The 25174-nt window shown below is 40.4% G+C and overlaps 1 protein-coding gene across 1 annotated transcript in view; it reads left to right on the forward strand.

The window, feature by feature from the left end:
* The first annotated feature begins 1085 nt into the window (after positions 1–1085).
* Positions 1086–25174, forward strand: part of PITPNC1 (phosphatidylinositol transfer protein cytoplasmic 1) — a 65649-nt gene continuing 41560 nt past the window's right edge. The window contains exon 1 of the mRNA XM_088537818.1: positions 1086–1642. Coding sequence (XP_088393944.1) covers positions 1595–1642 — 48 coding nt within the window. The 5' untranslated portion in view covers positions 1086–1594. The remainder of the gene's footprint in view (positions 1643–25174) is intronic.

A 25174-nucleotide genomic window follows, 5' to 3' on the forward strand; every position in this document is an offset into this window, starting at 1 on the left:
ACCTTTTTCTGACACTTTTCTATCTAGACTTAGTGTTCAGCACAATTTAATGTATGGCTTTGTTTTTCCTAGGTCAAAAGTGAAAAATGTCTCATTTTTACAACTGATCATAGACAGCATGTTGCAAAGGTAAGAGTAATACTTTCTGACAACTCACTGAAAATAAAAAGCCAAAATTTAGGCAGCCAGGTCTGACAGAAGCCCGGGACCATCTGCAGCCCATTTCCTTACTCCCTTAGGAAGTGTCTGTAGTTATCTCCAGGAGATGGCACTGTGCTCTCTCTGCGCTAAAATTATCGACAGAGCTCTGAAATGTAGATTCAGAGCCAATGAAAATCTGAGGGGTTTTGTTCTTTTTCTGTTACGAAACACATGCTTCATTTTACACCCAAATTCTCATTTAACCATCCCAGATACAGTAGCCCATCACTTCGCTTTCTGCAAAGTTAGATTTAAACCCATCTGTATATTTCTGTCTTTAGCTGTGCAGTGCTTTACATGTTCATATTACTCACACAGCGCTTCTCAGAAATGCATGTTTTATAGGAACTGGGTAGGAGGAAGAAACTGCAATACAAAAGAAGTGTGATACACCTGAGGTTGTATAACAGCCCAGTTTCTTCAGCTAGTTTTAGAATTGGGTTCCTGTGTGTAATAGGGAGTGCCTTAATAATGCTTAAGGTTCTCTGAAAAAAAAAAGATTAAAAATAAAAAATAAAAAGGACTTAGCATAAATTGCCTACTGAGCAGCAAGGAAAAAAAAAAAAAAAGACGCCTAAAATGGTTCTGGCTTCATGCTTTAATTAGAACTGAAGCACCGATTTTTTTTTTCCTGAAGTTTCCATGTGCTTGGAAGGGAGCCGCTGGTAGGAAAAACACTTTTATTTGTATTGCAAAATCTGCTGGCTGATAACGCGGCACTGGCCGAAGGGGAAATGGGTGAGGCCTCCACATCCTGTGCCCGTGTCTCGGCCGTGCGCGCTGCACTCCGCTCCGCTCCGCGCCGGGAATGCGGCCCCGGCGGAGGCTGCTCGTGCCTGGTAAGGCGCGGGGCTGCGGGGCGGCCGCTCACGCCCGCGGCTCCGCGCTCATCCCGGCGCCTCCCCGTTAGCATCGCCCCGCGGGCGGTGCGGGGGCCCGGGCCCGGCGCGCAGCCTTTGTCTGGGCATCTCCTCCCGCCGCGATGGGCTCCCGCTGCTGCTGAAATTGCCCTTTTGGGCTCATTTGTCCTTCTCGTCGCTCTAGGCACGTCCTGAGGGAGCTGCGAGAGGCCGCCGCGCGCTGCGCTTCCCGCGGACGCCTTCGCCTGGGCCGATATCCCCGGGACCTCCTCGTAGCTGGGCGTCTGTGCGCGAAACCCGCCTGGCCGCGGGCTGAGGGAGGAAGAGCCAGGGGGAAGGAGCGGCCGCGCCGGCTCCGCGCCTGGGCCAGCCCTCCTGGATGCTCGCGCTGCTCGCTCGGGGACACGTTGTCAAGCGCGCACGGAAAGAAGAGGCTCCGCTATTCGCTCCGGTGACCGGTTTCCGCCGTGGCCGCCGTGCAGAAATAAGCACTTTTTCCGCAGCTGGCTGGTCCGCGCCGAGGCAGCAGGAATATGCTCATGAAGGAGTACCGGATCTGCATGCCGCTCACGGTGGAAGAGGTAAGGACCCTGGCAGCGACAGCCCAAGGGAGGGCAAGCTCTGCCGGTGCTTGTTTTGCTAGGTATTTTTCTTTCTTTGTGTAAGAAACTTGGTCCCGATGTTTGGTTGGGAGGCACGTTTTTACTGCAGAATAAGGGAATTTTTCAGGAGCGAGGGTGAATGTATCTAGAGACAAGTGTCATCCAAGTATTGTAAAGATCTTGCAATGAGACTTTTAAAAATAATCGTAAGCCTGTGTGGAAGGTGGTGCTTTGTGCTTAGACCATTTCTCTGATAAAGCACTATCCAAACCGCACAGTGTAAATATATGTTCATCTGTGCTTAACATATTGCCATCAATTAAACGGGACTTAAACGCCAACACAGGCAGGGCAGGTAGGTGATAATTTATTAGTCAAACTTTTTTGTCCTCTGAAGAAATGCTTGCAAGTCAGACTGCTCTTTGTCAGATTCTCAACTCTGCGTTCCCAACATGATTCTTATCTGAAGGCATCGTCTTGTTTTGTGCTTTAAACAAATACCATAGTGATACTCGCCTGTAACACACGTGCCGCCTCATTACTTGTGCATATTAATAACGCATATTCATAGGTGCAATAGAGAGCCCAAGGCCTGCGGGTGCAGGCAAATGGGGCGCTGCTCTCAGCTTTGGTGTCTTAGAGGTCGGACGCTCCGGGCTCTTGTTCTTCGCGGAGGCTGGAGGGGCCCGACGCCGCGGGGAGGGGCGGGGGGCGCCCACCCTCCCGCCTGCCCTTCGCCTCGGGCCGCGTCGCGCCTCGCGGGCGGGACGGGAGTTTCTCGTCTCCCCGTTGCAGCCCGGGGAGTGCTCGGCGGTCGGGGCCGCCTCCCGCCCGGAGCCCCCCCCGCCCGGGGCCGCCAGGGGGCGCCCTCCCCGGTGGAGCGGGGGCGCTGGTGGGGGGGATGCGCCGGGCTGGGGCCCCCGGTTCTGCCCCCTCCCGCCAGCTCTCCCGAGGACGGTGACACTTGTGCTGCGATTCTGTGGTGCGGCGCCTGCCCCGTGCGCAGGACCGCCACAAACGCCTCTACCGCGAGAGTAGATTTGCATGGCTTTGTCTAAGTGCTTACAGATAATGTTTTGCTGCACCCGGCGTTTCTTTTGCCCCCCCCCCCCCTTTTTTTTAATATACATGGAGTGCTCATACTATGCATGTAGTAGGGCACAATAGTCACTTTGAAGGTCTGTTTGTATCTTCAGAATTGGCAAACTAACAAACAGCTTTTCTAAAATGAGATTTTAAACGGCCAAAGTTTGTTTTTAAGCAGTTTGCGAAACTGTTTCATCTGGCAAGACTTAAAACCACCACATAGCCTTAGGTGAATATTCATAGGTTTTAATTGTTGTGTTTTTCCAAGTAAGTTGTAAAACATGCTGTGATATTGTGTATGATTCTTTTCATTCTACTTATTCTGTTATCCTAATGTAAACATTTTATCCAAGGTAATTCCTGATGTCCTCAGACTACAACACTTAGTTAATAATAGTTCATCATGTCATCAGAAGGGAGCTGGTTTGACTTATACTGGAAAAACACAGATTTAAGCAACAGCTCTAGAGAGAGAAAAACTCAAAATCCCCCCAAGCAGGGATGGCTGACACATAGCAAGGCAGAAGAGGTTTTGAGTTTTTTGTCTTCTAGAATTTTTACAGAGTTTATGAATATACTCGTGCACATTGTATCTTCTCTGATGTTAAATCATCCATTATTTAATGCAAGAGTTGCACCTGAGATGCCTTAATGATGGTTCTAGAAAATGCCTGATTTTCAGTTTGAGCTTCATTCTTAATTATAAAATGAACTAGATCCAAATGTTGAAATTATCAGACATTTTACTTTTTATGTTATTTATGGATTGAAAATGTTTTGTGCTATATTTCTCACTTGTTCACCTTTGTGAAGTTTCCTATAGTTTCTGAAGGTGCTATGACAATATTTCACCTTTAGTTGCACAGAAGCTGCCCATAATGCTTGATATTCTTGGTGTCCCTATAGCACACGAAGATGAGGATTACGCAACCGTCAGGATAGCATCACAGTGCAATGTTCACCTTCAAAAGCCAAGCAGCATTTTGATTCTAACAGGTCCAAACTGCCTTCTTCAGGTGCTAAGTCACTCTTAAGTTCAGTGGGATTTGATGGAAATGAAAGATGTGCAATTTCGTGCAGGAGAGGGATATTAGGCCCTGATCTACAATGGCAGCTAGATGTCTAACTCATTACTGGGAATTAGGCACCTAAACATCTCTGAGGTAGTAGACTTTAGAAGGTGTTTGAAAGATAGGTGCAGTTTTTCTTATTTGTGCAACTTCTTGGCTTTCCTTCTTGTGCTCCTCTCCTTACTCAGACTTCTACAACTCTGTTTTTTCTGCTTTTGGAAAGTTCTGGCTTTGGGCTGTGTACTTTATGTATCCATACAAAAGCATTGCTTTCAGCAGTTTTCTTTTTCGGTGTTGAGTTGCTAGTTTCCATACATAGAAGCCTCACAACATGAATGAGAAAGAATTTCATCCTTGGTCTGCGGTGTAGTGTTGTCTCCAAAGAAAAGCACTTTGCTATGCCATTTCCGTGGAAATAATCAGGCACACAAGGCAAAACTGAGTGTTAGCCATATCCATGAAGCACCTACATCTTATCTTGTATGGTCAAATTTTATGTATTATTTGAAAAAAAAAACTGCATTAAAATGTTTTAGAATGTTTCAGTTGAGTAATTAGAAGTCTCATTAATTTGCATTTACATAATATGTATAAAGCCGTATAGCAACTAGTACTACTTTGCCTTATATTAAGACATTAATTTTTGTCAAGAGAAAGCTCAAAAATGATGTATGTCACTGTAACATCAACGTTATCTCAAAGCTGGGTTTTCGGTCTCAGTGGCTGTACTGTCAGTAATTCTGTCCTTAAACAGGTCTTTTGAAACTGACAGTGGTTTATTTAGAGTATGGAATGTGGAATTTCACCCTCAAAAGACTTTATTTTAGAATTTGGGTCAACTTTCAAGCATTTTTTTGTTGATTGTACAGGACATTGAAGTCACAGTACTTCGAAGAGATTGCCACTGTAGGCAGGAGATTCTACACAGCTGTTTTTCTTTAGCTACTCCAGCTTTAGCTACTTGGGACATTATTTAATTAACTTCTTTATTTGATAAGATGCTAAAATATTAAAATATTATTACTGCATACCTGTCAGTTTGGAGGCCTACTGTTTTCTCCCAAATAAAGGACTTATACACAGCCAAACATTGGTTGCTGTCAACACAACTAAATATTGTGTACTTCAAGATAGGATATAAAAGGCAGAGGAGCATCTTTGTTCTTTGACCATAAGCTCCAGCAAAGGTAACATATTCCAAGAGTGCTTGCTGGGATCTTATGCAACTAAACGATATTTTTAATTCAAGTTTTATTAAACTTTTTTTTATGGACAATTCTTTAGGGCTATTTCCAATACAATGTTTACTGTCTGATTACTTATAAAATAATATGAAAAATGAAATACTGTGTTAACTTTTGAATAGAGTAAGAACTGCTGTAAACACTTTGCAAATTAGGCCAGAATGTAGCTGTTCCTTGCCTAAGCCGGTGTGGCTGCCAATTAGGAGTCATTCTGTGGTGCTTTTAAGAGTCATGGGTACAAATTCACTCCTTTTGTTAACACTCTGAGACCTTATAAACTACAAAAGGCCATTTCTTTTCAGTAGAACATAAAGCAAGTAAAAATCTATTGCTGTGCTTGTTTAGGATGTCTCCACAACTTAGCCCAGCTGCAATTCATAAACAAGCTTTCCCCTTGAGTTTTAATGCAACAAAAACATATTTTCAGGACTATGTAGAAACAGGGAGTATTCAAAAAAGCAATATGTTGGCTGCAAGCAAGAGGGATGCAAGTAAATGGTAGGTGAAGTTGTCTCTTCAAATATGGGTCACTTTTAATTACTTGTAAATTAAAAAATAATGTGACCGTGTTATGAACGTGACTTGTCTATAAGAAGTTAATCTGGCAGTTTTGGACTGAAGATACTAAGCAAAAACGGAGGTTTATTGTGCAATTTCACTTTAACTGAAACTATGGAACAGCTGTAATGCATCCATTGTCTTACATAAATTCTTTTGAAAGATATTAAAGTGCTGTGAGAAGTAAAATACTTTTTTTTTTTTTTTTTTTTGCTCTGCTTCATCATTCTTTCTGGGCACATACCAATTTCCAATTTCTTTACCTTCTTTTTGTATTTAATGATGTGAAAGTACTGCTGCATTTATCTGAGGAATAGTCAAAGTTAATTACTGATTTAGAAACTCTCCTTACTCCATTATGAACATCTTTTTACTCTTCAAAAGAAGTCATTGTGCGCGACTGTAGCGAACAGATCTGCTCCTCTGTGGGCAGTCACGTCTGCTCACATCACAAGGTCTTGGCTACAGCGTGACCTCAAACCGACCTTCAAGCTTGCAGCCTGGGAAGAATTGTTGTAGCTATATAACAGATAAAGCAGGTTAAAGAAGGGACAAGAAGTTAACTTTTAGTGCCAAATAAGACCAGCTTTTTCTTTTTCTTTCAATGCATGTCAGAACAATCTGTTGAAAGTAAGAACTCTTAATGCTGGGGAAAAAAAACAAATGCCTTGCTGTATGCTTGACCTCCCTATGCCAGGCTCAGTCAAGTCACCTATAGAGCTGTACAAGAGAGCAGATGCCGAATCTGAACTGCACTGCAAAAAGGCCAGAAATACCCACTTCTCTACTGAACTCCCGTTTACACATTTCAATACAGCTCTGTGAAGGAAACAAGAAAACCTTTGTCCTGGAGGCTTCAGTGTAGATTAAATTGAAAAAGTACCTCATAAAAAAAGACTTTCAATGGAAAAGACCTAACTATTACCTAAGGAACTCAGACTTTGAACATATATGTCTCTCTTCTTGCCAGTGCGTGTTTTCTCCACTGTTTATGTACATCAAATAATGTGGCACATTTAATTGAGGAGACTTTGCTGGCAAAATATAGAGTCCAGTCTTGCATTTCTTATAAAAGAAATGCATCTTGGCAGTACTTTATGGTATTTTTTAACTAAAGCACTCTGCAGATTTCTGTGTTTGTCAAGAATTCCATGAAGTGTGTTTGTCATTGTTAGAACTGTAATGTAGGTTTGGAAACTAAAGAACAAGGAGAGAAAAACACAGAATGTCAATACTGCCTTTTAAAACTTTGTGCTTTCTCTTCAAAGTTTTGTAATTCCAGGGTTGAAGTTCAAAGTGCTGAGTACATGGAATTTTTGTAAGAGCTGATGGGAACTCTACATGGTCAGCACTTTTGAAAATGAGATCTCTTTTTTCCTAATCATCAATATAGATGCCTGCATTAGCATCTTGAATGTGATACCTTTAGTATGGGCAAGTGAAGTGCCCTTTAGTGTAATAGCTAGAAAAAGTGAAAAATTATATTTTACTTAATTCAGGTTGCATAATTAGGCATTTATACAGTTAATATCTGTTAGAGATCATGTTCTTTGGCTCAGAAGACTGCCTGGATGATCAGCTAGGCAGGTAGTGGCAGATCCATAGCATATAGCGATGATTCATTCACCATATTCTTTTTTGTGACTAGTGGGCTGACAAATATGTTCCCCAGGCTGTCCCTGTAGAACTGAGTCAGTTGTGGATGCTGTGGTGCATGCAGGCCCTCCATCCTGCATGCCTGGTAGCTAGAAACACACAGCTTTCACTCAAGCATCCATTAAATGCTGTCAGAATGAGGGTAGATTACACATGCAAAATAATTGTTAAAATATATTATTTGATTGTGGATGAGGAATAATGCTTTGTATGTTTGATCATGGGAAGCTTATTTATCATTTTTAAATTAATTAAAATTTGTTTAAATGATTGAAACTCTCCTTATACTTCATCCTGGTCTTCTGTGGTTCATAGAGCATCTGTCGTGACCAACTTGCTACCTCGATCTCAAAATGAAGCAAACTCTGACAGTTGACACACCTTTACTGTGATAACTCTTCACTGCAGCCTTAAGAACCTGAGCCTGGTTATTACTGTGGAGGTGTATTATGTGTGACTTGATGTGAAATTATGAATGTCTACATATGTCTAGAAAGCAAGGAGAAAGGTGCTCTCCAGGATTGCTTAGTTTGAAAAACAGGGGGGAAAAAAGGTAATTTAGATTTCAAGTTGGGTTAGTGGGTGGATTTGCAGTCGATAGATGGGGGAAAACAGACATGAACTTGACTCATATATGTAGTGCTGTTAGTTTAACCTCTATTTGATGTATCTCCTTTTCAGTTCATTTTTTCTTTCCAATATTTGTTAAAAGTGCTTGGCCAATTTTGAATCCTTGGATATACACCTTATTTTTGAGCACAAGTAGTTCAATGTCCTGAAGCACATGCAAAAGTGTTTGTGGATTTGGTTTATAAAAGACTCGTTCATGTGGTGCCCAAAAAGCTCGTGGTCGGTATTTAGGAGTTAGCAGGCATCTGTTCTCAAATGAGTCTTGCCAAAGTGATTTAGGAATATGTAGAACCTGTGGGAATTGTTTTTTGTGAGCGTGCTGGGAGTGCTTTAATTTCCGTTACATCACACTAAGTGTCATGTAGGCTTAATGTCTTGCATAATTAATGACCTTTTTTTTTTTCAGTAAAAATGTTATTTCAATGCATGGTAAAATAATTACATGATAATGACACTCCCGAATAACACACACTGTTGCTCAATTGCTTGATTAATTATCATGCGCTGATGACAGAGAGAAACACAACTAATTGTTGAACATCCTTGGAGCTTTTTGTTCTCATTCTGTACAAAATTATTCCAAAAAAAAAAAAGAAAATGAAAGATTTTTGTGTTAGTATCACCATCTTTCTTGAAAGGCTACCAACATACTGTAGGCCACTGTGAACAAAAAATTGTATTCTTCAGGAAGATAAAGGCAATGTTAATTCTGTTGTTAAGCATGAAGCTATTATACATTCCCAGATGGAATTTTTCCTGGTCACTGTCAGTGTGGGGCATAGATGTGTACTTAAATACTCATTGAATAGAGGGTCCTAGAATGTATAATCTAATCTTGTGAAATATGCTTCATAAATTTACCCAGCTATTTATCTTCTTATTTTGTTAGGTTTTCTTTGAAAGTGCAAATTAGCTGACCTTCAAAAATAGTCTTCTTTAGTGAATTGGGTGTACAATAACTTGACCAGCCAAATGAAATATGAAATGTATAGATGATTACAGTCCTAAGTAACCAGACTACTTCTTTTCTCATATAGACTTGAAATAAGACTTGCACTTCAGTGGATCAGCTTTTCCTTTGCTTCATTATGTGAATAGAGAAGCTCTCGGTGGAATTCAGACCATGGTGATATCAAAGAGACTCACTTCACTGATGTCAGAGATGCCCAGATTTCACCAGCTACATCTGACAAAACATAGCATCTTTTCAGGGAAAAAATGCTAGGAACTAAATTTCATTTTAATTGCATGGTGTAAATCTGAAATAATTCCATTGGCTTGCTCAACCTGAAACACATTTTTACACAGTTAGATTAAGGCCTCAGTCAAAGCTGCGATACTGCCTTTGTGCTTGCCTAGATTAAAATAATCACCTACAGAATTCTGCAGTTCAATATTTTTCTCTCCAGTTGCCATCCTAACTTTGCAGAATCTCGCATCCTCTTTGCTTTCCCCCATTTCTGATCCTTGGTCCTGCTCCCAAATAAGGCAGCCTCGCCAAGGCCCACAGCGTCCGGCCAGCTGGCAGGGATCTGCTGCGCACAACAACACGGTGCTGCTGCTGCTGCTGCTGTTGTTGCTGCTGCAGCTGCTGCTGCTGCTGCAGCTGCGGCTGCTGCTGCTGTTGCTGCTGTGGCGGCTGCTGCTTGGCCTCAGCCTTGCAAGGATAAGGAACAGACTAAATCAGCTGATAGTTCAGCCCCTCTAACTACTAAGCTGAGGCTTGAATCTCCTTATTTTATACTCAGACAGGGGCTAAGGAGAGCACGGAGTCCTGAAATCTCTTAAATGTTTCAGGGGATTGCTATGTTTGTTTGCGTTTGTAAACTATTTGCTATTCAGTTAAGGCAATGGTATGCTTTTTTTTCAGGGATGATTCAGTGTAAAAACATGTTTCTATAGTAAGGGAACTCAATGTTATACATTTGGGATAGAAAAATTTTTCCATTAACTTCAGTGGAAGCATAACAGAGCCCAGTACATGAATTTTTCATTATTATATATATATTTTTTTTTACTGTTCTTGCTATAGCTTTTTTTTTTTCCTGCACCTTTTCCGCTTTTTTCATGTCTGAACATGAATTCACTCAGAGTCAAATGATGGCAAACTTCTAAATCTATCATGAGTGGGTCTGCAATGAGGCAAGCAAAGTTTTAGTGGAAATGTTATGTCATAGTAACAAATACCTATGGATTAGTTGGTTTATTTCCAGGACCTCATAGGCTATACATTGCTATTTATAATTTAACTTTCTCAAGCAGCCACCGCTGTGTTTATGTTACCATGGTGTTACTTGTCATACTTGAGGGTGGATAGTAAATGCTATAATTGGAAATAGATGCTCCCACTTAAGTAAGTGTAACAGGTGGTTATGTTTTTATTAAATCATGCAACAAGCCTAATGCAAGTGAAATGTGGATACCTCTAGCCCTGCCTTTTTCCTAAGAACTTTTCAGACATTGCAATTTGTCTTAGTGGATCAGAATTGCAGTGATTTGCACTATCGAAGCAATGTCAGTACAATCCACTTCAGAAAGCAAAGGTTCTTAGGGGGCAGAAAAGGAGCTCTTCTGGTCGAGGGGGGTCTGTATTTCATCCTCGTGGGGACCATAGCCTGTACAAAGCTCTAATTCCTTAAAAGCATTTGAGGAGCAGTGATTGCTGTTCCATATCATTCCTTCATTTTAGCCCTCTGACTTCACCCATCTCTTACTACCATTCAGTTGTCCTCCCTAATGAACTGAACCTCTGCTCCAGGGGCTTAGGTTGGGGTAGGTTTTATAACTACATTTCCTGGTTGTGTCAACTCATCGTACAAAGGCAAAATGACTCGAAAGTCAGCCTTTTGCAACTGTAGGAATGGCTTTTGTTTAAATTAATTTGGCTTAAAAACACTTTTTTTTTTTACCAACTAGGTGCTATTACGGTTAGTATCTGAGCAGAACAAATCTTCTCAAAGAGAATTCCATTCAATTTTGAATCTACCCTGGGCTACCTCCCTCTTTAAAATCCTTTTTTTTTTTTTCTTTTCCTGACCATTTCCTGCTCCAAAATGTGCACTTATGCATACAGATCTGTTGGTAGAAAGGTGCTTTTTAGGATTTATATATACATATTCACAATCTATACATACTGAGCATTCTTCTAGAGGTTATTTTTATAATCACTGAAAGATATTTCAGAAATTTTCAGAACATATTTTTCTTTGCAGCTTTTTCTTTCTGCAGATTTCAGCTTTCCTCTTCCCCCCTAGCATTTGCCCTTCCTAACCCGTCGCTGTCTTGTTTTCTTGGTGTTCCTCCGTGCAGGCTCAACTTGCTCAGGTTCTGGCTCGAATTTCATTGACTTTCAAGCCAGCACACACAGAGGAGCACAGGAGCCCTGTGCGATCTCCCCGTGTGCTACTGGAATGCATGGCAGTTAAGAAGTACACATAGACCATGGATCAGCCCTTATTTTGTAGTATTTACATTTTAAAAATGTTGCTCATAGTTTGGTTGTGTGCAAGAAAATTAGTTAATTTTTACTGTAACATTTTAAAGTTCTTTCCTAATACAAGTATTTAAGGCCATTGTAGCGATGTCTCCTTGTTCAGTTGGCTTTGATGATACAGTTCCTGTTGTAATCAGCCACAGGTTTCTTTTCATTTTTCACAGCAGAGGAAACTCTGGAAATCCAGAGGGTCCAGAAGTATTTCTCTTGTGTCAAGTTAAGTTTAGAAACGTTAATTTCAGTACTGCATTTAGTGCACAGATATTTTGTGATGAATATGTGAATCCACCCTGCCAGTTTTAAGCTGAATATTTTGGAACAGAGATAGTAAAGAGTTGATCAGCTGAAGCTTGGCACTGCAGAGGCCACAGGTGCTGGAGCGCCCGGGCGCTGTCACTGACAGCTCTGCCGCGTGCGCAGGGCGCTGGAGGGGGACAGGGCCTTGAGCGTGGCCTTAGGTCTCATCAGTCATTTGGGCATTGCAAATTTTGCAGAGCAAGAGGAAGGAAGCAGATGGGCATTATTCCTTTTGCATTTTAACCAGTCAATTAAACAGAGCCAAAAAAAAAATTCAAGTTGTTTAGGAGGGTATATATTTATCATATTTTGGTTTTAAATTGGTTTACCTTGGCTTGAAATGGTAATATTATTAAAACCAGTATCATTTCCTGCGTGCGCAAGACTGAAAGTTTGTCTTAGGCTTTGAAAGAAGCTCCTTAAACCCTTTTCCAAGCTTCTAGCTATTGCATTCCTTCCCTTGTTTTTCTTAAAATCTTTGTTTATAGCACTTTTCCACCTTTAACAATTTCAGAAGTTAGACTTGCAAATTAGGTCATCAACATTACCTTTCCAGGCTTAGCGTACAGGTAGCAGTTGACTGACTTTATTGTTACAGAAAAGCTGAGGACATTCCCTAAGGCCACTCACAAGCTTCCATGTAACAGTAAGCAAGCAGGGAGCGTTAGTCTTTGAAGTATTCATGCATATTTAATTGTAAGGAAAGAAAAAGAAAATTCAGCATTGCAGCTGATCCAAATCTTTGACTAGAACAGTGAGCTCACAAAAAGAAAATTGAGTCTGCAAGCCATTTTTGGTCAAATGAGGTAGTAAATGTGATGCAGAAGATGATCCACAAATCTAAATGAATGTTTGCTATCAAACTTGAGATTTTAATTGTCATTATATATTCATTGCCATAAAAGTAATTATGCAGCAGTTGGGCTGCATTATTGACTTTCTTGTTTTGCAAACCCTTATTTTTCTTTTGCACTTCTGACATCTTTAAAACAGCTTTCAAAGCAGAAGGACTTCTTCACTCCATTCCTGTGCATAACAGAAAATTCATTGCCCAGCTGATTTGCACATGCAGACGCTTTTCATACATCAGGTCCCCATGCGTACAAGTTCAGAGGAACAGCCAGGTTTTCATGTGAAGTCAAAAAGTCAGTAAATTAGCTGAAAACTTGGGGCATTCTGTTCTTTCCATAGGAAACCAGTGCACTGTATCTACTTACAATATTCCAGAAAATAGGGAAACGGAAATATTTTTTTTTCAAAATTAAATAGATGGGAAGTTTTGATGGACTTTTTTGACCATTTCCCTTGCCTGCATCCTGATACTAATTAAAAACTCTTTTCTTAGTGTTCAAATGTCAAATATTCTTTTCCATCTATTTTGCATTTATACTCCTGAAATTAAAGGCTGTTCAGAATTGAAGTAATGGGTTGCTGTTACAGGAGTTGTTGCTCCTGTAAAATCTTTAGCATTTCACGATAAACTCAACCTAGAATAGAATAAACTGTTTTATCAATCTCCTCTTATGAAAAACCAGGCGTTCATCTTATCTCTGTAATGAATTTGGTGGGGAGATTCTGCAGCAAACTGATGAATAAACCAGAGGAGTTGGCATTAGGGAGCTACCATCATGAAAATGCTAAGGCTTGTGTGTGACATAAAGCCATTCTAACATCCCAGCATAGGATCTATTTCAGGCAGGCTCTACCTGACTTTAAAAATTAATCATTACCTTAAGGTAAGATGGGTGTTGGTGCTGTAGTGTGTACTGTATTTTCCTAAGAATGTGAACAACTAGCTAGCCCAGGAGTGAAGGCGAAGGTACCCTCCTTATTCCTCTGGAAGCATGCATTGGTGATGTGGGTAGGTCTTTTTCCTCTCAGCAGATCTTTGGAGATGCTTTTCTGTTACTGCACTCTGTTAGGTCTTATGTTCCAAGTTATATGTTTATCTGCTTTCATAAATAGAACCGATAAGTATTGCTGCACAATGTGGACAGAGAGTGGAAAAACAGAGGTTGGATTTGTTCCTCTGGCCATAGAAGACCATGGAAAAACCTAAGTTCTCATCACTGAATTCTTCTCTCTCTCAGGCAGCAATGTGTCCCAGTAGAGAATCAGGACTATGAAAATTTAAGCTAATGTTCCAGCTGTCCACTCTCAGTTTGATCAATGTGTCTTAGCTTTCCACTAATCAAGAGTTTCAAGTATTTGTTGCAATCACAATCATCCCTTCTGTATCTTCTCTCCTTTTCCCTTTGTGCTCTCTACAATATGCCTCCCACTCCTTCTTTTAAATCACTGTTGTAGGAGGTTAATTACTGAAATGTAGCTTTCCCTGCCTGTTGGGTTCAAGTTACCGCTTGTTCTTTTATGGATTGTTCATTGGGGAGTTTTTTAATAAGTTGTGGATGAGGATCCTACCATCATTAATGTATCCGAGCATCATTAATGACTCTGTTGAACACTTTAAGACCCAGTACGAATCCTTCTGAGACTTCAGTGGTGTCTTCTCTCCAGTGGTAAAAAATACTTGTCTGTCTATTTTACCTTTGTATTGGATATTTTAGGCAAGCATTTTTTCATGTTAGGATCTTTCTCCTTACCTTATGGCCCCTCAGTTTCTTCTGGAAGGTCTGGGGAATGACCCTGAAAGACAGGCTTTTGAAATTGAAATAGCTCCTATCAGCTAGATCTCCTGTCAACATTAACCACTGCAGAACAGTGATAAATGTAATGCATGTCCTCACTAAAGCTATGTTAACTTTCCCTATGTATCAGATTTATTTATGTGTCCATGCTGCGCTCTTCATGAATTTTCCTTTCTTTGCTTCAGTCACATGGGTCACCCGCATGCTCCCTTTCTTTTTTCCTCTCTTTTATTCTCTTCGGCGTATTGATTTAGTGATAGCATGTGAAAAGCAATTTAATGCAACTCGTGTCCTAACTGATGAAGGTATGAATATAATGCCAACACATTATATGGAATTAATTGTGACACCAAGCTGGGTGTTTATTTTTATTTATTTATTTATGTCTACCTGGTTTGTTGCATATGAACAGGATTTTTGATTACTTCTTTTATGTTTATCTATGGACATCATTGACTGTTGGGGAATTGCTTCTTGAAGAGACTCAGAAAGGTAGCAATAATGATAACAAGATTGCAGGGTTTCTGTGAATATTTTTTGACAAAAAGTGTTTATTACTGGTGTGCAACAGTATTTCCACATTATATTATAAGTTGTTTTGCCAAGGACTGGCTGGCAGTATATCATGTTCTTTACTTTCCATTTGGAGTTGGGAACTCTTCTGTCCATTTTCTCTCTGAAATGAAGTAACAACATTTGCTTTATTTTAGCTATTAGTTCTTGCAGGATGCCTATCATTTAAACTAATAGGGTACTGTGTTATGAGGCATAATTCGTTCGTTTACTAGGCTTTGCCGGTGCCAGCAGCAAACATTGTTCTGCTGCCATTTCATCAGCACGCTCCTTCTGCATGCCCAATGCACACAGAATCGGCAATATTGAAGAGAGAAATTTCTATGTTCATGTTTAAATTTGATTTGTTCCTTTGCTGTTGCTATTACCTCCTCCCACTGACTGTAAATCAGTAAGTGAAAAGCACACCATGTACACTGTCTAGAGCCAAGCATTTGATATGGCTTAATTAATTGATAGCATTCCTATAGTACGCTGATAAGCAAGATTAGTGCCCTTTCCAAGCCTAGTTCAATTTACAGTGAAGTCAGTGGGAGTTTTCCTCCTATTAAAAACGCAAAAATATGTTCCTAAGAGAACTCATTGAATAAAGAGCTATATGTGAAATACCAGACAAATACTGAATTGCACCCTGTACACTCCCCTTGGCCTGTAGGAAAGTGGAAGAAAGGCTAGTAATTTATTTGTGAGCAGCAAATGAAGATATTGATGGAGGTTTGTGAATTTCAAATTAAAGAATTTCCTCAATTGTTGCGTCAGTTTGTAATAATACATTAAATCAATCTGCCATACAGCAACGGAAAGTTGAGACCAATTATGTTTGGAATGATAATTAGGACAGGCATTTGTGTAGTAAGGAGAGTAACTGCAAAATAAATTTGCTAAGGGAAGCATTATTTCTGTAGGTTATAAAAGCTTGTAGTCATGTAAAACCATGTATAAATCTGCAAGACTTTCTCTGACGAATTTCCATTTTTCACACTTAGCCAGGAGGTATATTGGTTGGATATAATGCTTAGAAGATCAGGAAAAAGATCAGCAAGATCAGGAAAACCAAAAGTGCATAGTCAAATGCTGATAGCAATACCATAGCATTTGAACAGGGCATGATCTAGCAATTTTATCTCTGGTCAATAGATTTCCATGTGAGATGAGCCTGATTTGACAAACCTTAATGTATTTCTCCTTTCTGTCACTTGTTACTTTGTTACCTCATCTTCTTTACCAAATTAGTCCCTAGCCAGAAGAAATTCTTCTTATTAACCTCTGCCCTGGACCTTTGGCAGAATCATTAGTTTCTGTTAGAATAAAATCCTAAAATCTGTTTCTTGGTAAGAAAATAAAAGCATCCCATGGCGACAAAGGCAGGGATTCTAGCTGCCTGGGCTGTGCTCCACATTAAAATAGGAGTTGTAGGAATAGACATTTAGACCTTTTTGTTTTACTGATGGTGCCATCTGTGGTGGCTGAAGTCCTGAAACTGATAGTAGATGGAAGCCTTCACTGGCAGTTAAGGGGAAAATAAGCAAATACAATAATCTTCTGAATCATCCTTTCTAAGGCATTGCTGTAGTCTGCAGCATAATTCTGAGCTATCAAAACATGCAAATCACATTTGTGTGAGTGACAGAGTGAGGGTGTCCCTATGTTTAAACAGGGTATTGCTCAAAATAGTTCTATTCCAGAAGTACTTTCTGTTCAGAGTTTTTTTCTTTCTGTACCAGATATCAAAAACAACATCAATCCTATTGCCAGTGAGGCAACCTTCTGTGGAACTAACATTTCTTATTTCCTTTACTCAGTCTGAACTATCTACCTGGATTTGTACAGGACGTAACACATCCTCAGTGGTGAGATTTTTTATGCTTTAAAGAAGGGCTTCTTTTAGGAAGCCTCCTTATATATATATGTAGATAAAGAGATATATTTTCCCTGGCTAGATGCCGGAAAGGTAAGTTCACCCTCACTATTGTTTTTTAGCAGTTCACTGCAAGAAAGGAAATAGGAGTGAATGTGCTGGAGCTGTGAAATAGAGTGCATAACTAGAATTCAGAATTATTTATATAGTGCAATTTTCGATGAGATTTTATAAGATATGCCTTATAGAAATAACCAGAATATATTGTATATTCCATAATCATGCTACTGATTTATTGGTGGTGTTACAGGCATGTTTCTATTGACTAAAAATTTAGGACAATCCACCAATTCAGTTTAAAGTACTAAGGGAATGTATTCATTGCAAGTATTGCTACCAGTGCATATGTCCTTCTGAACATCAAATTAATAGTTTGAGTCATGGAGGTTAAAGGAATTTTTAAGTGCTGCTTTAATGAGGATAGACACTAACATCTGATGCCTTGTATCGTGTTTAAGCAGCCTGCCTATCTGATGTATTATTATAGCAGTGCCCGCTACTGCTTCCCTAATTATGGGCCTGTCAGCGTTACCATTACAAACCCCTATATTACAGCTGAAAATATCACTCCTGGGTGAAGTATTGTACAAAGGCTTTCAGCCTTGAAGCAAGAAGCTTTCAAAAGTAATTTTGCTGCTTCTCCAATTTAAAAAATGAAGTTTTGCAGTTGCTTACCCTACAGTATGAATTAATCTCTTGTTTTCAAGGAAAAAGTACCACAGAGCCAAAATACTAATGCTCATTTCTAATATATGAATATAACATACATATCCAAAAGTTGGGAGTTGAAAGCTGAAGGTTTTGATTTATCTGGAAAGCAACTACAGCAAAAGCAGAAAAAGTACATCTGCAAACTGTCACTTCATACCCGCTTGATTTATAACCAATCCACAAAGATTTCTGTAGCCTGTTATCACCATAGACCGTTTGAAAACCATTATTAAGGCTGCAAGGACAAGCACTCGGAAGCCGGACAGTCCAAATTAGGGTTGTCCATATGATTTTATTTTGTCTGCTTTGTGAATGTATTTTCCATAAAAGTGATTTCTCAAAGTGTTGGATGGTCTTCAAGTAATCAGTGCTTTTTCAGCGCTATATTATTTTCCTTTTTCCAATAACTTGTCACCCATCTTTGAAATAGGAACTGTTCTCTATCATGGTTTTGAATGATGCTTATCACTAAAATATCTGAATGCTTTAGAAAGCACTCATTAATTTATTTTCATTACACTCTTGTTAGATGAACAATTTTTGCTCTACATTTTCCAACGATGAACATCTGTATTGAGACATTGATATTGAGAACATTCACTGATTTTACATGTTTAATTCTGGGAACCTGATTTTTCAGTTTGGGACTGCATAGTCTATTCAAAGCACCATTCTCCCTGACTTACACCTGGTAAATGTCTAGTGTTTCTGCAAATCAGACCTCTTGTGTCTAATAGGGTACCTAGAGAATGAGGACCACACAGTTAGCATTTCTCGTAACCAATTTGGTAAAGCCATTTGCCTTATATTGCCTAGATCTCTGCCAAGAGAAAAAGAGAATGTCCATTTCTTCACTATGTCATTACCCTAACTGAAGGTAACTCACTTAACTGCAATGAATCTTCTTAATTTCTTCAGCTTCCCATTCTTCTTCTGGATACAGTTGTGCTGGTGATGCCAGAAGGATATTCACTGATGTGGTTTCTCCAATACCCATGGTATTCATATGGCACAGTTATCCGTTTCCACTGTTTTTCAACTGTCCAGCAAATGGAGCAGAAGACCCATGTACAATCACCCCTACTAGTATGTAACTACCCTTCCGAGGGAGAAAAGCAGCACCTCATTATTTAACCGTGCCTTAGTGCTTATACATTCAAATGTATTAATATTTCACAGGCCATCCTCATCCTGCCCTTTTCCCTAATCATGAGTGACTTGCTTTGTAATCTCGATAAGATTTCTTCAAAATAGTTTTTGCTTGTAGTTGCTTTGGGTTCTTTTTCTAAAACATTCCTAAGGAACAAATACGCTACCATGTGGCCTCACGTGAGCACCGGCCTGGAACTGCGCGGACTGCTGCCGTGGTGCCCATGGAGGATGATGGATAAAATAGTGCAGGATGACAGATGATAGAAGAGAATAAGCAACAGAAGTGTGGTAGCAAATAAGGAAGCACATATTCTATATATACTAGGACCTGAGAGAGGCTTGAGAGCGTGCAGCAGGAACATAATATTTTGATAATTTAGCTGGAAAGCTCTAACAAGCTTCTGTTGACAATATGGAACTGTATTTGCAAAGGCTTATATATGAAGACTATATTTAGCCAAGGGACTAAATATGAAGAGATTTTTATGTGAACGACAAAAGATCCCTATTTATGCAAAGACTACGTGCCTGTCAAATCTCAAGTCCTCTCTTTAGGCTGCTCTAAGCACTGGAGCTTTCCTAAGGAAAAAAAATACTGCACTCAGATTTCTAAGATACTGAAAAGGCTGGGGGGTTCGAGAGTTATTGGCATTATTCTCACATAGAACCGGGCTATTTTTGAAGCATTTTGGTTGCTGTTTTCTGTGCCTAACTAGACACCTATCAGTAAAACATCCAAACAACCAACATTTAGCAGAGTGGTTACCAACAGGAAAACTCTCATGGTAGAAATTATCAAGCAACCTTAGCAATAGGTAATCTGTTACTTTCTCTGTTTATTCTTAAGGCAGTTGTCTTTTCATCCACAAAATTAAGTTGTTCATTTTGTATTACCATTGTTGATGGCATAAATTTAAAACACAATTGTTAACAGAGAAATATTGCTACTATTTACCCAGTGTGCTGCCTATGTCAGTGGTAAAATAAATAGTTAGTGGTAACATAAACTTTTGTTCTACTTTGCTGGCAATGACCTGCCACAGTATCAACATCATTGCTAGCAATATAAACAGTACAGCTACTAAAATACACAAAATATTCACTAAAATGTCTTCATTGGAATTATTGTCAGTGTAGTAATTTTATTAAGTGAATCTCAAATCAAATACACATCAGAAGGAGCTGGGAATAGTTATATTGGTCCAGTTATGAGTTGCATTGTCTTAGATTCAAAAATAATAAAATAATTTTCAAGAAGGAGCTAAGAGTGTAGGCACACTTTTGAGGGCAGAATTGCACTTGCTTATCTCCACCTGGGTTATTTAGAAAAGAGCTAGCGTGGGCGTTAGAAACAGTCTAAGATAAAGTGATACAAGAAGAAAAACCTAATGAGCTGCAAGAGGATTTGTTCTTAATCTTCGGTAAACACTGTAACTGTTTTTTTTTTTTTAATATATAAAGGTGGTATATTATCTACTATAGTGTGGAACTTGAGTGGAAATTACTGAGATTACTGTTTGTTTGCTTTCTTTCTCCTGATTCCTCTTCCGTGGGACAGTGCAGGACAGGGCTGGTGTTAACGCAGGCCGTCTCTTTCATGGAGGGAGGCTTGTGCTGTCTCGTTGTTCTTCAGAAGCTCCACAAGGCCACAGTTCTGCTGGCTCTCCTAGAGCTCTGCGGAGCACTGCTGGGTGCCCAAGGTGCTTGTCCATCCTCAGGGACCAAGCTGCAGCTCGGCCTAATTGCCACCGCCACTTCTCTCTATTTGTGCAAAGTTCCGCCACTTCAGGAGACTTAATTAGGAGACTTAATTAAGAGACAGTCCTAATTAAGGAGTTATCTCTGTTCTAGAGTGTACTTTTACCGAAGAGTTACAACCATTTCCCTTCTTAGTCATAGCTATGTAACTGCCACATTGTCCCCCTTTCCCAAATGCACTCTATGGAGGAAGAAACAAAATTGGGTACCTGCTGTAGAACAAAATATGATCTGAGCTGTGGGGGTTTTTTTGCACCTGAAACCATCCATGCGGAGAAGAAAATGATGACTGTTAATCTGTGTGTGTTTGTGTTCTTATACAGGCATGCTTATTTTTATTTTTTTTGCTGCTCACTTTAGAAGCTTGGAGTGTTACAATTTTATTTTAAAATCAGGATTAAAAGAAAAGAAAACAGCCTAATTTGTTACTAATGTTGGAAAAATATCTATGTGAATACTGCTACAAATAATCCTGGTACAAAGATGTTTGGGCTTCTTCCCTATACTGCAATTTTTAGTCTCTGTCCATTTTTTTGCATTTTAACCACAACTATCACAGGATGAAACTAAAACCTCTCCCAGTGCATTTACTGAGTTTATCCTTAATCCTGATTTTTTTTTTGATTTTTCACAAGACAGTCGTGACATATATAAAAGGATTTTTGAAATCAGTATCTGATGGCAACTTAATGCTGTAAGACACCCAGGAATTCACTTGTTAATGACACATCGTGATGCCATCGCAAGGCGAGAAGTCGGGCGGGGGACTCTGGTGGCTGTGCTGGAGCGTTCCGGCAGTTGGCGCTGCAGAGCCCGGGGCCCCGCGCGCCCGGCACGGGGCTGCAAAGATTCAAGGGCCTGTTTTGTAGAGGTTGGGCTTTTTGGGCTGTGAATCGCACCCTAGGAAACAAAATAATTATGCTAAAAAAGAAGGCAAAAATAGGGTAGTGTTTCAGCCTGTTGGCTGCTTACCTTTACAGGTAAATGGAAAATGAGCACGAGTTTTGTCAACTTGTCATCCTTGTGTAATGAAATACTGAGATATCCTTTTACTTCCGTGGATCAAAAGAACAAAAAAACCATCTGAGACATGATCCTTGATAGGCGTTTGGTCCTACAGATGAACCTTTCCTCACTGTGGTTCTCCATGCGACATGCAAGCCCTTGTGGGGTATTTGTGTTGTCGAGGCTTTGAGGTAAAGCACTAGAATAGCAGAAGCTAAATATGAAACCTCATATTTGAAGCTAGGGCATCTGGCTGTAGAAGAGCATCTTTTGCATGTGTTGTGACTGTTGTGCAGGTTATGGCTAGTGGAAGAAAGAAAGTGTGGTCTCTTTGAGAAAGCGGCCTCACCGAATTGAGGCAGTGCAGAGAGCTCTGCTCGCCGCCCTGCGTGTCCCTAGCACAAAGCCCAGGGACCCGCAGTGCCAGCTGCACCCAGCGGGGCCGGGAGCTGCTCTGCTGCCAGCGCGGCCTGGAGCTTTCATAACCGGGCTTAGGAGGCCACCAAGAGGCCATCAGTGCCACAGAATCATCCTCTTTCTCCCCAACATATATTATATGTGAAATCATTGAGGAAGGTGAAGGACTGGTATGAGCCACCTGTGCCAGTTTTGTGACATTCGGAGGGAATTATTTAACACATATTTCAGGTATGCAGAATTCCCTGGGGCTTCATTCAGGTGCCTTAGGTAGATGATGCAGGAAGAACTTGAAAAATTCAAGGCCGAAGCTCTGACTTCAGTTCCTCTGTTCCATGCTTTATAATTCTGGTGCCATGGGACATTTTTTTGTTTGTTTGTTCTCAGCGGCTCGGAAGGAACTGGGCAGTTGGCAGGCTCTGAGCTGTGAAAGAAGAGCTCTGACCCTCCGTGGATTAAATTGAATTAAGCACACTGCTTGCTCTTGTGGAAGGCTTGCTTCTGCCTTCTGCACTGATGCTCATTGTGTGTTTGTTTGCTAGGAATTACTGAAAGAATATGAAAATAAAACAGTAAATCAGTCATGCTCCCCAGACTCTGTAGTTGTACCGTCACCAAGATCCATGGGAAGATGACATGGAAACACAGTGTTGTCATCCAGCAGTTTTGAATGCCTCGTCCTGCATCTTTCCTTTCCCTAAATGAAATTTGTTTTGCAACACCAAGGTCTCTTTGGTATCGAGCTTTGTTGAAGATCTCACTTTAAACATCTTAAGTGCTTTAAAATATTACTGCTGATTTTGCAATTTAAATTTAGAGAAATAAATTACAATCATAGTGTTGGTTTTGATTTGTTTTTCTCTAGGCATGAATTAAATATAATTTGCAAGACCGGTGCAGTGTCTGCTGTATTTTACTGCACTATCTGGACTGCAGCTTCTTTATAAAGTCAGGTCTCCGGGTGCATCGTGGCAGTTTTGTGGTGTGACTTGTCGGGACAGCCAGATGATAGTGGTTGGCTTGGGAATCGCCATGAGAGGGTGGGCACATGATGGGCTTAGTGCAGTCTACTGGAGAATAAACTGCATTTACTTATTTACTTTTTTAACTGGCTGCATGAGGCCTGTGTGCTTCTCTGAACGTTCCGGAGTTACTTATTTGTATGAGAAGTAACAAGTTTATTGAAAAAGCAACCAGTAAACGAAAGGGAGGTCAGGTTTCTCCAAACTGCACCAAATTTGTGCGCTGGCTGCCTGCCCTGTTTGCAGGATGCTGAATGCCCCAGCCTGGGGAGCAGAGCTGCCCTGGGGAGCCGCTTCTGCAGCCCGAGGGTGAGCAGAGCCTGCCGAGGTTTCCCGTGGGTAGCAGGAGGCCGTGGGGTGGCTGGAGGGAAGGTGTTGATACAGTCTGAGAGCTTCTTTGTAACTGAGGCTTTTAGACTAAACCTAGTTTTCTGTTTGTTGTTTTCTTTTCCTTCATTGAGCTCTACAGCAAAACACTAGATTAATTTTCTGACGTTTGTACAACCTGGCTCTTTGTAGTGTGTATGCACATAAAGTCTTTGAGCTGTGTTTTGCATTTTCAACATGTCTTTGAGAGCAGATACGAGCCCAGGACTTACATAAGCTCATTGCAGCGCTGTGCTGTGGCGAGGCAGGACGGCAGGAAGAAACCCAGGTTCTCTGCAGAGAGATCTTATCTATTTATACATTTTGTTGTTTTGGTTTTCGGCTTTATTCCCCGGTGCTACCGTACACCATGAACTATTATACCCAAAGGATACGTTCCGAATGACGCAGCTGGCTCTGGCTGCGGAGGAAGTGGTTGACTTTGTAGTAGAAAGTGCAGAGAAGCTGTTTGCTCCCTACGCACGAGGCCGCCGGAGCCAACAAGCACCTCTTTCTGTTGGCTTGGACGGGAGCTGCTCCAGCTTAGGTGGTCTTGTGCAGGGAAACTTCCCTGTAGTGGGATGTTTGAGTATCAAAGAACATTCTTTGTGACTGAAAGAAAAAATATTCCCACTTGCAAATATTTATGCAGTGCCTCACCTATCCCTTGTGGGAGTCATGCACAGCCCCGCACAGACCCAGGAGCTGTCGCTCTGCTCTGTCCCTGGTGATCCATGCTGCTCTGGTGCCATCCAGTACAGAAATGTGGGAATATCTGTCCTTTTTTTTTTTTTTTTTTTATCAAATTTTCTAGATCCCTGTTGCTTGCAGCACTGGATTCGGTTACACACTGCAAGTGTTCACTGGTAAATTGCTGCCATGACTCTGGTGTAACGAGAGAACAAATGTCCCTGTGGAATACAGAGATACTTATTGCTTCATAAGCTCCGGAAATCATATTCCATTTTACCCTAGCATCATCACCTTAGCTCTGCTGGTTTGGGTAACTGCCTTTAAAAAGGTGTGCTTATAATTATGTATTTTGCCTGTGTGAAGCTTTGGGGCATGTTTGGACTGCTGGTTCCTAAGTCTCTAGGTTAAATAGCTGTAAGCTTATTGGCAATCTGGAAGCTTTCAAGCTGCCAGTGGCCAGGAGTGGGGTTAGAAAAACATAAAAGAGGGTAGACGTAAAATCTACATTTTTTTGTTCTGCCTGTTCTTGGACCAGCTGAAATGGAAGCAGCGTTTGCCTGGGATATCAGAGAAAGGCTTTGTTTCACTCTACCAAAATTGTGTTGAAGTTTTCCTTCATTTTACGTAAGACTAAGTTAAAATTTAAACAGATTTTAATAAACAGCTCTCCGAACTTCAGTCTTCAAATGAATTACAAGTAATCTCCCAAATGAATTGTATTTAACAAATCAAATATGCTTTTGTATCAACTAGAAAGTCCACTGATTGTTAGTTATTGAACCAGATATGTACTGCAAGGCAAAATGAATAGTCTGAAAAGCAGTGAACTGCAATTAAAGGTGTGACATTTATAGCTTGTTTGGAGACAGGTATTCATAAATAGGGAACCATAGATACGGGGAGTGTTCCAGTATGCACTCCCAAGAGATTAGTTTTAATTGGTCAAATAACATAATAAGCCTCTTTTAACTCTTCTCTCTTTTTCTGAACAGGGGACACTTTTGATAGTCTTTTAAAAATGTATATACATCCTTTGTAGGAAATATCTGTATCTTCATACATACCTAAATAGCACAGGATTAGTGGTAATTATGTAAAAAGCACATAGTGTAAACTGCTGAAAAATTTAACTGACTACAGCAAAATATTGTTAATAAAAAATGATTTTTAAAAATTCTATGAGTTTGTACACCCAGAATAAACAGCTGGCATTT

This window comes from Tinamus guttatus, unplaced genomic scaffold, assembly GCF_059628265.1.
Source record: "Tinamus guttatus ecotype Peru unplaced genomic scaffold, ASM5962826v1 Tinamus_guttatus_pri_ptg000045l, whole genome shotgun sequence".
NCBI classification, from domain to species: domain Eukaryota; kingdom Metazoa; phylum Chordata; class Aves; order Tinamiformes; family Tinamidae; genus Tinamus; species Tinamus guttatus.